We start from the raw sequence: 13,019 nt of genomic DNA on the forward strand, positions 1-13,019 counted from the left end.
TCCTTCAAAAGTAAAAAAAGTAGCCAAGATGAACCATAGCCATCTTACAAGGATCACAAACCATAAAACCTGAGGTAAACTTTACACACTTCTCTCATACATGCATAAAGAATAATTACTATATGAACAATTGGAGACTAGACAAGTAAATTGAAATTGACCCATTCCTAGCCATAAAAGGCTTAATGTTTCTAAAATATTATTTATTGAAACAGGTAATTGAGTGAGACATTCAAAGTTACACATGTTTTATTTGTAATCCACCTTCTTCTCAGTATACTACGCTACAGGCTAGTGAGGGCAAAAGACCAAGTCCGACTAATGGTACCAGAAGTTTACCACATTCCATCCAAATGCTGTAAGATTTACAAATATCACCAAGATGGGTTGGATAGAAGAGATGCGCCTGAAGGAGCATTGTCGCTACTTTGGTCTTTACCAAATGGAAAAGTAGGCAATGGCAGAACACACCAATAAGGGGAATCATTGCATCCCGTGTGAAGACATCACAGTGCTGGGTGGTTCTAAAGGATTATTGGCAGCGGCTCACTAAGGAGGCAGTTAAGATTCTCCTCAACAACAATAACATAAACATGGACCAAAACCTTGTCCTTAGCAAGATTTGGAACCCATAAATAAAAAAATTACAGCAGTGACAGGACACCACCTATCAACGAAGACCCAGTTGATGCAGAATTGTATAAATAGTCAGAAAGACAGAACATCCGCATCATACCTCAACCCTGAAGGTGCTTGGAAAGAATTCTAGCAAAACGTCAGCCAACATGGACCATCTGACCCCATGTAATACCCAAGAAGAATCCATTCACTGGCTTTTACAGACCAATAGCAACAATCAACTCTCCAAATGTTTGACAGTAGTCAACTATGTATTTACATATGATTAAAAAGAGTACCTTTAATAGTACAATTAATTCTTAAATAGGGTGGTTTCCTATTATTTTTTATTGCCTAAATCGAAAGATTATTACTCCTGGAGTACGTATTTCACGCCGTTAGATTTTTAAATGACGATATCTATTTTTCGCGATTAAATGAAAAGTGAAAATTTTCAAGCGCGCGAAAACGCGACGCGTAAGTATGAATGCCGGGAAATCTCTCCGTGTGACGTATTTCTGGTTCCCGCTGCCGCCCTGTAAGGTGACCTTGAGGCGAGTTGAGCGCTAATACGACACAGGCTGCTAGGGGGTAGCTGAGTACCATGCTAGCTGGTAGCGCTTGGCTTAAATAAGGATTATTAATACCTTATCAAATGAAGAAAACTCTCCGACCTTAGCCAGTTTTAAAAGGTGATTATTAAGACATGTTTCCCTGAGCTATGCGCCTCATGCATGCATTGGTAACCTCAGACGATGTATAACTCCTATCTTCTCGTATAGAAACTAGGTCCCTGTGACGTCACGTGGAGTGGCATCGCATGGCCGCCAATCTGGCCCTTTTCAAATGAGTATAAAAATGGACCATTGCCATTCGTCTAAACCGGTATTTCTAAAACGAAATAATTTCTATACTATGAATACAGTAATGGTAGGTAACGAATCGCAATCAATGCCTTTCGTTTTCTTTGATGAAGGAAACTACCCTATTATAATAAATTATGTATCCATACACACATGCAAATTCATGATGACAATTTTGCATCTTAAAATGCAAGCAAAATATTACATGACACACTTTTTGTGCAAGCTATTAGCGTAGGTTTGTCCAAAATATGTATCCTTGACATCAGATGGATGAAAAATTCATCATCAGCCTGAACTTTTAAAGAATTGCACCTGATGATGGCAATTTCCACAGGAGAGGGTAAGATACAATACACGGATAAATGATTTCTACTCTCACACAAACATGCACACAATGTAACAGTCGAATAAATACCTTATCTCTGATTAGGACATAAAGACCATTTCTTAAGATATCTTAAGATTCATCTACAGATGAGAGGGGTCCAACTCACGTATGTTCATTTACTTGAATTTAAATCGTCTTTAATTTCTTCTTTTATTTTCTGCAACCTCGCACGAGCTCTGAAGAATGCAGAAACAACACTATCAACACTGGAGAGGAGAGTACTAGCACCGACACTCCTTGCACTCATAGGAACTAAATTTTTCTGCTCAACTGAATGTGCATCAGTTAGCCCAAGAGGGTCTTCACAGGCTTTTGCAGGATTTTTCACCACCAAAACATTGTAACGTACATTTACTGACCCACTGGTAGCTGCATGAACTCCATGGCGACTCAAAAGGTTACCCTGAAACAGGAAATAATTAGAAGTTAAAATATTGCACTTAAATAATGATGAGACCATAAGATAATCTCAATAAGTCATGAGTGCTGCCGACTGATAGGGGGGAAGGGTTGCCTAAGAACAGATGGCGGGAAAAGGGAGAGGTGCAGGGTTAACATAAAGGAAAGTTCATAGCATTTATAGTATTCTTGTTAACATTTCTTACTCATCAACACCATACTAACATCAGGGGTGCATTTTGATTTTTGGTTTTGGAGGAGGGGGAAATTCATTACTTGGTGGTATTCAATACCTCTCATCAATAATATGTATCTGAGATCTGAAATGCCTAGATGAGCGCTTTTATTTATAGTGGCCATGTACGTGAAGTATAAGTACTTTGACAAGGAGAAAACCCAATATTGATGTCATGGATTCTATGGGCAAACTTCTCCGACAGGAGAATGAATCAACGGTCATTGCATTATCATCCTTAGGGCTTTATCATCAGTACCATCTGATGAATCAAGGAATTTTCGAATTTTCACAGCAATAATAACAGAATTTAAAAAAAATATACTACTTTCAACAACTGAATTTGAGTCATGTTCTAAAAAAAGTAATTTCAATCTTCATGACAAGTCATTTTCATATTTTTTCAATGTAAAATATCAATGACCAAAAATCATTGGTAAGTCATTCCTCATCGAATAAATTAATACAGCGATTACTAGGAGTGTATATGAAAACGAAAGTGGAATTTTTGAAAAGCTAAAATAAAAACTTCCAAAACTTGCTTCAACTCTAAAAATATGAACATTTCAACACTCTTACACTCAAAGTATTAGGGATTCCAGAGTATTCCAAGTCTTCAAGTTCAGGAGATCCACCCATGAAAAACCTTCTCAATTCTCCTACAGGAGAAATACTCAGAGGACGCCATGTAGTAATTGATACTTCATGAGGACCAGGATGTAGAGCCAGAATGGTGTGGCCATAGCCTTCTGTTCTGTGGCGACCCCACCAATCAACAGATGAAACACGAACTAGCATTTGAGGCCAACTACAAGGAGTAGAAGCTGCAATAAATAGAGTTCTATTGGAATACACACAAAATAGAAGGAGGTAAATCGAAAGATAAGATTCATGCAAGCTCAATGCCATAGCCATCAAGTTTAGATGCACGAACATTTTTATGTACCATGCTTTAACATTGTGCAAGCAACCAGAATGCACATGATGACATAGATGGCATCACTTAACGATATGTATGTACTGAAAATACCAGGGTTTTTATACACATACTGAAATATGATGCATACGCACAGCTAAATGCAAAGTAAGTACCTGTGCATATGTATACTGAAACATTTGTTGAAGTTTGCAAAGGGATTTACAGCAGCATTTTCTACCTAACTATTCACTGTCAATATGTCGCACCCACTGAGGTATGGTGCAACACCTCTTTAGGTAGGTTTCACACCAAACACAGGAGTAACATATTTTCAATTATATTGAATAAGGATAGAGAAAAATAAAAAATTACAAACATCTAATCACCTGATTTTGAACAACAGCTCTCAATTGGACATTTGGGAGAAGTTACTTTTAAAATCTACATATGTACATAGTTATCATTTTCACATACCTGACTCCAAAAGAATATGTTCCATGTTAACAGTCAACTGTACTTCAAATAAATGTCCAAAATATAGAACATCTTTTTTCTCATGGTTTACGGTTGATAATGAAGTTTGAGTGATGCCAGATAGTTTATCTGGATCACTAGCAATCCAACCTGAGGCACCAAAGGGAGAGGAAAAGATAACCAGCTTCAAATAATTTACAAAGTGAGAAAGTTCAAATTAACAAAATTGCCACCAAAGTCATGTAGGGCATTATGGTGTTGTTTACTTTTTTTCATTTTTTTGTTGGATTTTACCGAACTTTGAAAAGTTAATGTTCATTCCACAAAATTTTAGGGCAGACACAAATAATTGTAAATTGATCTCTTATGCATGAAGACAGAGCTAAGCACAATGCTACACAAAATTGTTAATGGTATGAGCAAAAATTGGTAAACAATTACAATATATAATACCTGTCAACATGGCAATGTTACTTCTAGGTAGGTAACCAAACTCGGTGCTCTCTTGGTGATAAAAAAATGTTTAGATCTGATAATACACTTATTATAACTTCGAGTGTGGCATGGACAATGACAGCAATGGAAAATCAAGGCCTCTAGAATGGGGTGAAACAAAAGAATCATGAGGATCATATGGATCGATTGAGTAAGAATTGAGGATAACCTAAAAAGAGAGGGAAAGATGAGAAGCTTCATTAAAACCTGATAAGAAGACATAAAAACCAAACTGGCCATATTTTGAGACATGATAGCCAAATGAGGTTATTCTTTGAGGGACAAGTAGATAGCAAGAATGGAAAAAGGAGACCTTGAATAAAATACATGAAACAGGTAAAGAAGGATGTGAAAGAGAAGAAATGAATAGATGTGAAATGATTAGCTGACAATAGAATTGAGTGGAGAACTGTAACCAATCTTAGGATTGTTGACCAGTGGTGATAGGATGAGGGTAATAGGGTGGTTTCCTATTATTTTTTTATTGCTTTAATCGAAAGATTATTACTCCTGGAGTACGTATTTCACGCTTTTAGATTTTTAAATGACAACATCTATTTTTCGCGATTAAATGAAAAGTGAAAATTTTCAAGCGCGCGAAAACGCGACGCTTAAGTATGAATGCCGGGAAATATCTCCGTACGTCGTATTTCTGGTTCCCCCTCCCGCCCGGTGAGGTGACCTTGAGGCGAGGCTTAGCGCTGATACGTCGCAGGATGCTAGCGGATAGCTGAGTACCTTGCTGGATGGTAGCGCTTGGCTTAAAAAAGGTTTATTAATACCTTATCAAACGAAGAAAACTTTCCGAACTTAGCCAGTTTTAATAGGTGATTATTAAGACATGTTTCCCTGAGCTCTGTGCCTCATGCATGCATTGGTAACCTCAGACGATGCATAACTCCTATCCTCTCGTGTAGAAACTAGGTCCCTGTGACGTCATGCGGAGTGGAATCGCATGGGCGCCAATCTGGCCTTTTTCAAATGAGGATAAAATTTGACCCTTGCCATTGGTCTAAACCGGTATTTCAAAAACCAAATAATTTGTGTATTATGAATACACTAATGGTGGGTAACGAATCGCAATCAATGCCTTTCGTTTTCTTTGATGAAGGAAACTACCCTATTAGCTTTCACAGTGAGTTCAACAAGGCTTTGTGAGTTTTTTTAATCCCATTACACTATATCCTAATATAAGTGTCTAGTTAACACAAAAAGTCATAATTTGAAAACTAATACGTAGCTGTTACGGAGTAAAACATTTCAAGGCCTTAGCCAGCAAAATATCACGGTAAGTTTTCATGGAGAGGAGTATTTGATTTGCAGGTGCTCATTTATAAGGGGTACACCTGAGGCTATATCTCAGAAACATTTCTGGGGAGGAGCGGGGGTTTGAACAAGAGGCCTGCAAGCAGTTGCTTAAACAAACACTCTGTGTAGTGATGGAATGATGTCAGTCAAAATTGATTTTTAATCACATTTAAAAGCTCAAGCTCAACTTTTCAACATGCATACATCAAAATTTGAAACAAAGGATCGATTAATCAAAAAAATTGACAATTCTTTTTTAAAATGCAGTTTGTACAAAAACATGTTTATTACATGTTTGAAAAACACACATACAAAAAAATACACATTTGAAATGTAGAAGGAAATCCCAAAAATATAGTAAAAATACATGCGTGAGTTATTAGTAGCAAAAATTTACAAATGCATGCACATTTAAGTTTTGGGATCACCCCTTGGAACCATTCGGCTACAATAAAATTTTAGGAAAGATCAACTGATTGCAATGCTTTCTTGATGATTGAGAACGTGCTTTCCAATTTTACCGGCCTTTGATAAAAATCTCTCACTTGGGACACATGGCATTATCATAGGCTAATAATGACACTGCTGAGATCAAACAAAATGGACAAGATTGAAGTAAAAAAATTGAGTTTCGATTGAAACTCGAAGATCAAGGATCGATTCGGACTTTCTTGATCTTTAGCATTTAAAATTAGAGTTTAAATTTCAAACTAAATAGATTTTTCCATCACTAATTCTGTGGCCACCTCCGTGAGAGTGTGTGAGAGATAGAGAGGGCACTTAATCCAAATGCTCCCCGCTGTATTTCACAAATATTTCTGATGTTCTCTGATAGAAATGAATAGTGGTCAGCCATGAAATTGTCAAACAGTCCATGGGCAGGGGCAGAGACGCTTACATAAAGAGGTGCTCTGCAGGGAAGGAGATGGCTTGAACTTTTCATTTCTATTAATTGGAAAGTAAAATGTTAAACCTACTCCTTAGAAATGGAATAATTGATCCAACCAATTACTTTTAGTGCACAGATAGCCTTTACTCCAACAAAATTTATTATTTTCGGTAAGGTGAAATATGGAAGGCTGTGGATAGTGGGGATTCTGGGTGTTTAAAACCCTTCGTAGCCACATTGCATTTCTTAAGTATTTTTACAGTGAAATATATTTCTTATTGATTTTCTATGCATGTTTAGTTGACCTCTATTGATGATCTATGATAGATGTTAAAGAAGCCCGTGATGTTGCTTCACTTTCAAGAAGCAACTTCACAGACCCATGTAAAACATGTTGTTTGAAATAAGTATCTGATTAAGCACTTTCATATTACTCAATTTATATTTATATGATCCTGGTAAAAAAGATTGACTGTAATATTAATGTTTGGAAATGACTCAGCTCTGCAAGGTATAAATTGAACCCAAAAATTCCAAATCATCCCCCAACAAAGTTCGTCTTAAAGGAACAAAGTCTTCAACGCATACACAACAAAGGACTAAACTTCACAAATAAGCAGTAGTTCCTGGCTAGTAAAAGAATCGTTTTTAACAAGATTATAATCACACCACAACTATCGCTTTGGCCAAAGAGGCCTTGCTTTTTGTGAAGCAAGAATTTGTCGATGACCTTATTGCGGCAATAGTAAAAATACATATATTCAAAGGAACTTCACATTTAATGGGATTTTTAATGGCCTGTTAACTGGTATATGGTCTTGAGCATTGCCCCATGCAGCATAGCACTTGCCCGAAAGAAAAAAATTTAGCAGGATTTTATATACACTCTCCCCTTTCTCTCTGAAGGGGTCAGTTGACATGGATTAGGCATAGAGCTGATTGCTTGGCCAGGACAGCGATGGACCACTAAAAGCCTTTATCTTAATGTGATTGGGCACAAACACAAACTCAGATAATCATGAGCCACGAATGGGGAGAGTCAGGGTCTTGCTACAACTAGTCAACATTTCAATAGATAAGTATAACTTTCAAGAAAAACTGTTTAATTCCATTTATATTTAACAGATAAGGAAGACATTACAAACATACCTTTTGGGATGTCTATTACATAATGCACATATACTGAGTCGTACTCAAAATCTTCAGCAAATGTTATTTCTCCCATGATATGAATGACAGACACACCACGAGGAGGTAGTTCAAAGGCAGAGCCAACATTCAACTGACGGAGGTTTGAATAGTGATGGCATACCTGAAAACAAATAATGGAACAGAGAAAAAAACAATGGAAAATGATTAACATATTTTTGAGGAAAAAGAAATTAGAATTGAACATCATTTTAATCTTTCAACTATAGCAATTTCCAAAATTTTGAAGAATATTTCAATTTCACTGAGAAAATGAACCTAGTTTAACAAAAATATGTTAGAATTATGTATGTACATATTTAAAAAAATGTTGTGTTTTCCCATGAGCTCTCCCTTGAATATTGGTTCAAATAATATCTTTGATCACATCTCAATAAGTAAGGTATTAACAGTCGTCAGGGATTCAACGAGTGCATGAGACAAATGTACACATGGCAAAATTCATATGGCGTAGGTATTAGCAAAATCACAAAAATATACTAAATACATAGATGTAATTCTTTCAAAATTCCATAATGAGGGAAAAATCGAAAGAGAAATTTTATAGCAATTGAATTAAAATCACCAGTTACCTTACTAAGTATTTCTCTCTCCTTGGATAATTCTTCTTCAGTAATAGGATAAGATGCATGTTCAATCCAATAGTGGTACACAATTCTTGAATCAGAATCAACCTCAATTTGGTATGGCAGAGATTTGTCCCTGGTAAAATCTGGCTGTATTTTTAAAATCCCTTCTGGATAGTATTGAATGGAGCACAGAATATATTCCTGTTTATTTATCCAATCCCCATCACTGAAAAAAATGCAAGCTTAATATTGATTGAAAGGTTTTGATTATACTTTGGATTGGGATAACACGGGGATTGACATTGATCAAAGGCACAATCATCCTTATTTTTTATAATGTTATTGCACTATAGTAATGCCACCTCAATTAAGAATCTTAACATCAAATTCTCTCGCATGATCCTGTACACAAAGGAAATTATTAAAACAATTTCCTTCATCAGAAATAGGAAGTCTACCTCCTTCCAGCCTAACTCATTAAGGAGGCTGTTAGAATCATCAATGTGAAACCTCAGTAGTCGCCCATATGATTAAATTGCAAAATTTCATAATTACAGGTTGCCTAAGATGAGGAAACTGAGGCAAGACACGAGTTCGCAATGCCTCAGCTCATTTCAATGGAGGGACGGAAGGAGAAGGTGGTTGATACTCAAAGTCAAAGATTCTTTCCTTAAAATATGCTCAGATGATAACACCAAAGCCTTAGGATTTTCTATGACCTGTGTTGATAAATTTGGTGATGCCTCTTGCTCTTCAATCCGTAATCTATAAAAAAAGACGATATCTGCTTGTCTGTCTGCTATGCATTTCCATACAGCTGCACGGATTGCAACCAAGGTTAGTACGTATGTGCATCTCATGCTTTCAAAGTCCGTAGATCTACTTCTGGTTGTATACGACGTGCCATTTTCTCATTACCGCTTGTTAAGTCATGACGTTTTTAGCCTACACACATAACCATCACTGTTGTGGGGCAGGATATAAGCTGATCCCATGCACAGTGGAAACGAGACTCCAGGGCGGGCTCGCAAGGATACACTCCTGGGACAGGGACTATAAGCGTGAGCTTTTCTCCGCTGCACCCAGAAGGGGAAGGATGGGAAGGAACAAGGAAGGAAGCACCACCGCGATGGGAGCCCGACGACGCCTCCTGGGAGGGGATAGGGAAGGGACGAGGAATCCCGCACCGTCACAAAGGCGGGCGGGTCCTACAACTAACGAAACCAAGCTTACGCAATTAATGTACCAGCAATTTTAGTGGGTTTTCCAATGAGGAAGAAAAATCCATCGATCAAATCGCTAGATGATCCCATGCACAGTGTATGGAAATCGTTTTTCCATTATTTGCTGTTTCATATGTACACCATAATCACACCTGCTTTGTTCCTTAACCTACAAATCTTGCCATGTGGCCGTGAACTCCAAGGTCCTACTTTCTGGGTACTATCCTTCCCAAGCAATGCTGGGTGGCCTGCAAGTAACTGATAAAATCAGGCAAAACCAGTCCTCTCCTCTGACAAAAAAGGTGGACTCAAAAAATTAAGTTTGCTTCAAAAATATTTTCACAGATTTTACTGAGCAATGCTATCAAGAAGTTTCATTTATCCAGACAGAGATTATCATTTTTTAAGTAAGCAGTTTATGTATATTTGGACGCTAATTATGAAGGTTAATGTCTTTTATCTATTTTTCTATCTGATGTGAGATATAATTCCAATTGTTCTATAAAAAAAAATTTCCTCAGACAAAAAATAACAAAAAATCTGGTCGGTCATCCTAGTTTTACGAGTTCAATATCAATCTTCAAAACCCAATCTAACAAAAAATATTTAGTAAGAGGCAATTTTTCACTGAAGATAATGAAAAATACCATTAAATATCAAATACTCCAGGATAATCCTTGTGATTAGGATATTCATCAGATCTCTTATGGGTATCCAAAGCCAGATTGGCCAGATGATCCCAACATCGTCCAAATGGGATGTCGACAGGATATTCTGTTACAGAATATATATTAGGGTCATTCCATTTCAAATAAACACAGGAAAGTACAATTTTCCACCTGGCCCTCTTGGATTTTCATGAAATTTGTTGCGTTCGAATGATCATTACACACAACAATAGAATGAAAAAAGCAAGTTAGAGAATTTTATCACAAGTAATATAAGAGTAATGGCCACCCGAAGTTCTAAAATGGTGCAGAAAATTTGACCAACAGTAATGGCATTAAACGGCTGTAGCTTCAGTTCTAATAAAGATAGAACAGTGAACTAGGTAATTTTGGAAAGGCCTGGAAACTACCTTATCAGTGGTATGCATTTTTGTCATATTAGAAGAATTCTTGCAGTTAAGGTCAGTGATGTTGACCTTTGACCTCAAATATCTCAGAACATGTCCCCTTCAAAATTTATGATAAAAATATACATTTGATTCTTCGTGTTACACAATACAACATGGTAAAAATCAAGTTGGGATGACAATAGGAACAAGATATATGAAATAATATGTACAGCAAAGTTTTGCATTAATTTCAAAATTAACTACAGATATTCAGATCTCAACAACAAGATAAAAAGCAATTAAAAATAGTTAAAATGTTGGTGCTATAACAATTAATTAATTAATTGTTATAGCACCAACATTGCTACCTTACTGTGCATTAATGCATGCATGAATGCACAGTGTAAGGTAGCAATGTACTTAGGCAGGCCAATATTAAGCATTGCTAAATGCAACAGGAGCAGGAATAGGTCTCATGTAAATCTCATTAGGTTCTGTTACCAACCCAACTGTGACAAGATAGGATATTATTTCTGATATAATTTTTTTTTGAATTGCTGAATAATTTTTATAGTATACCTTTCCCTCACACTTAAATCTGCAAGGATGTACATGGTCTGAGGCGTACTTGACAGCAAATGACTCTCATTCTTGAAATCGTCCGTAGGATTACTGTTCACCAGATTTTTCAATGGCAAATGAACATCTCCTCTGAAGGCCAAAATAAAAATGTTTTTAGTTCTTCAAGCAGCCGAAATAAAGGCAAAAGTCACTGACTTGATGTCTTCACAAACTTACCTGTGAATTTTTTTAAACCCTGGCCCTCGCCTCATCCGTAATTGTGACATAGCTTCTTCCAAATGAGATTTGTCTCCATGTCCCACAATTACTTCCTCGTTAACCTTAAAAAATTAAATAAAGTTACCAACCAATTCCTGACAAAATAAAATAAATCATATGGTAGGTTTCGTAATTCAAATCAGATTGTAAGCAGATGATCTATATTAAAACTGTTAGAAAAAATGAACTCACCCCTTGCGACTGGGTAAATTCATCTGCATTTGGGTGCGAATAAAGACGATTCCTATGCCTGCTTTTCTTTGGTAATCCTATCACCTCACTATGATACTTCTGCTCAAGAGACGAACGGCAATTGGAGGCCAGTTCATAGTATGATACCTCTGCAGGACTGTATGAAAATAATGTTAAATTCGCACACAAAAGTGAAATCATTTGTAAGTACACCAGACTTAGTTTACAGAGCTACCTGAAAACTTTTTCCTGCCACGAAAAAACCCTTTCTTCGATTTCTTCCTCCGCAGACTGCAATTTCCCGTCGCCACTTCCACTTTCCGGTAGCGGTATGAATGATGATTTCACCTTCTCCAGTCTGACTCTATTCCACCACACATTAATGAATTAATATTATGCATGTCATGTACTACGGTGAAAACTAAAAAAATCACGAATACATACCGAAGTTTAAAATGCTTGATAGGATCCTGACAGCAATACACTCCGGTAACAAAGTCAGCCTCATCCTGAAAATGCATTTCAAAATTTCTTTAGACACCATTCTTCGGCGCGTCGGCGCGTCCTCCGCTTGTTTATTCCAGATGAATAACGACATGCGTATCACAGGGGTCGTTCGTTGCCATGGCGACAGAAACACCGCGTATGGTTAGCACCAGTTACGTTTTCCGAACCTCGTATAATGTTATAGTTATTAGTTACGCGAAACATGAAATCGAATGAAGCAGGTTCTATTTTGTTCTTGCACGAGTAGGGTTGTTACACTGTTATTCGCGTCCATACATTAAGGCAATTACGAGGACTACTTAATTTATTTTTAACACCTTTTCATTAGGGTGATTATGTTGTGTTTTTAACTATGCTTTTATTCCGTTCATCTGCCCTTGTACTTATCGTACTCTTGATAATACGAATTTTCCTGATTCATTCTTATTGCATTATCATATGTGTGGATGCAGAATGTTTTTTAATGTGTCGTATATCCCGCAGGCCGTCAAAGAGCCACGTCCATGGCCAGATTTTCCTATAGGCTTGCTAGGATTCCGCCTAAGGCCTCAAGAACAAGTGGGGCCTTCTTTCAAATTGTTTGCAAAATTAAAATTATACACTACATATTGAACTGTGAACACTTAAACACTGAGCCGAAAACAAGAAATTCTGTAAGCTCTTGGGCAGAAACACTTGGCACTAATGGAGATACTGCCCATCAACAACGCATAAGGAAATGCTCAGTGAGCAATGATATTTTTCTTAAATTCGTTAAAATTTTATAACGTAATAAAAATCAAATAACTACTAATTATGCCTTGCAAGAAATCATAAATTGAACCGAAGGAT

General features: G+C 36.8%; 1 protein-coding gene across 2 annotated transcripts in view; it reads right to left on the reverse strand.

Annotated features, from left to right (window-relative positions):
* LOC124156318 (Meckel syndrome type 1 protein-like) overlaps nt 1-12,279 on the reverse strand; it is a 31,534-nt gene extending 19,255 nt beyond the window's left edge. The window contains exons 1-10 of one of the 2 annotated variants that reach the window (XM_046530796.1): nt 12,126-12,279; nt 11,917-12,045; nt 11,682-11,838; nt 11,448-11,551; nt 11,229-11,360; nt 8,373-8,595; nt 7,741-7,903; nt 3,900-4,049; nt 3,086-3,330; nt 1,979-2,275 (exon numbers count right to left, since the gene is read on the reverse strand). In XM_046530796.1, coding sequence (XP_046386752.1) covers nt 1,985-2,275; nt 3,086-3,330; nt 3,900-4,049; nt 7,741-7,903; nt 8,373-8,595; nt 11,229-11,360; nt 11,448-11,551; nt 11,682-11,838; nt 11,917-12,045; nt 12,126-12,202 — 1,671 coding nt within the window. In that variant the 5' untranslated portion in view covers nt 12,203-12,279 and the 3' untranslated portion in view covers nt 1,979-1,984. Of the gene's footprint in view, nt 1-1,978; nt 2,276-3,085; nt 3,331-3,899; nt 4,050-7,740; nt 7,904-8,372; nt 8,596-11,228; nt 11,361-11,447; nt 11,552-11,681; nt 11,839-11,916; nt 12,046-12,125 lie in introns of those variants that run through there. The other variant, XM_046530795.1, reaches the window with a different exon arrangement.
* Between the last annotated feature and the right edge of the window lie 740 nt (nt 12,280-13,019).

The sequence above is a fragment of the Ischnura elegans genome, chromosome 3 (assembly GCF_921293095.1).
Source record: "Ischnura elegans chromosome 3, ioIscEleg1.1, whole genome shotgun sequence".
Taxonomy (NCBI): domain Eukaryota; kingdom Metazoa; phylum Arthropoda; class Insecta; order Odonata; family Coenagrionidae; genus Ischnura; species Ischnura elegans.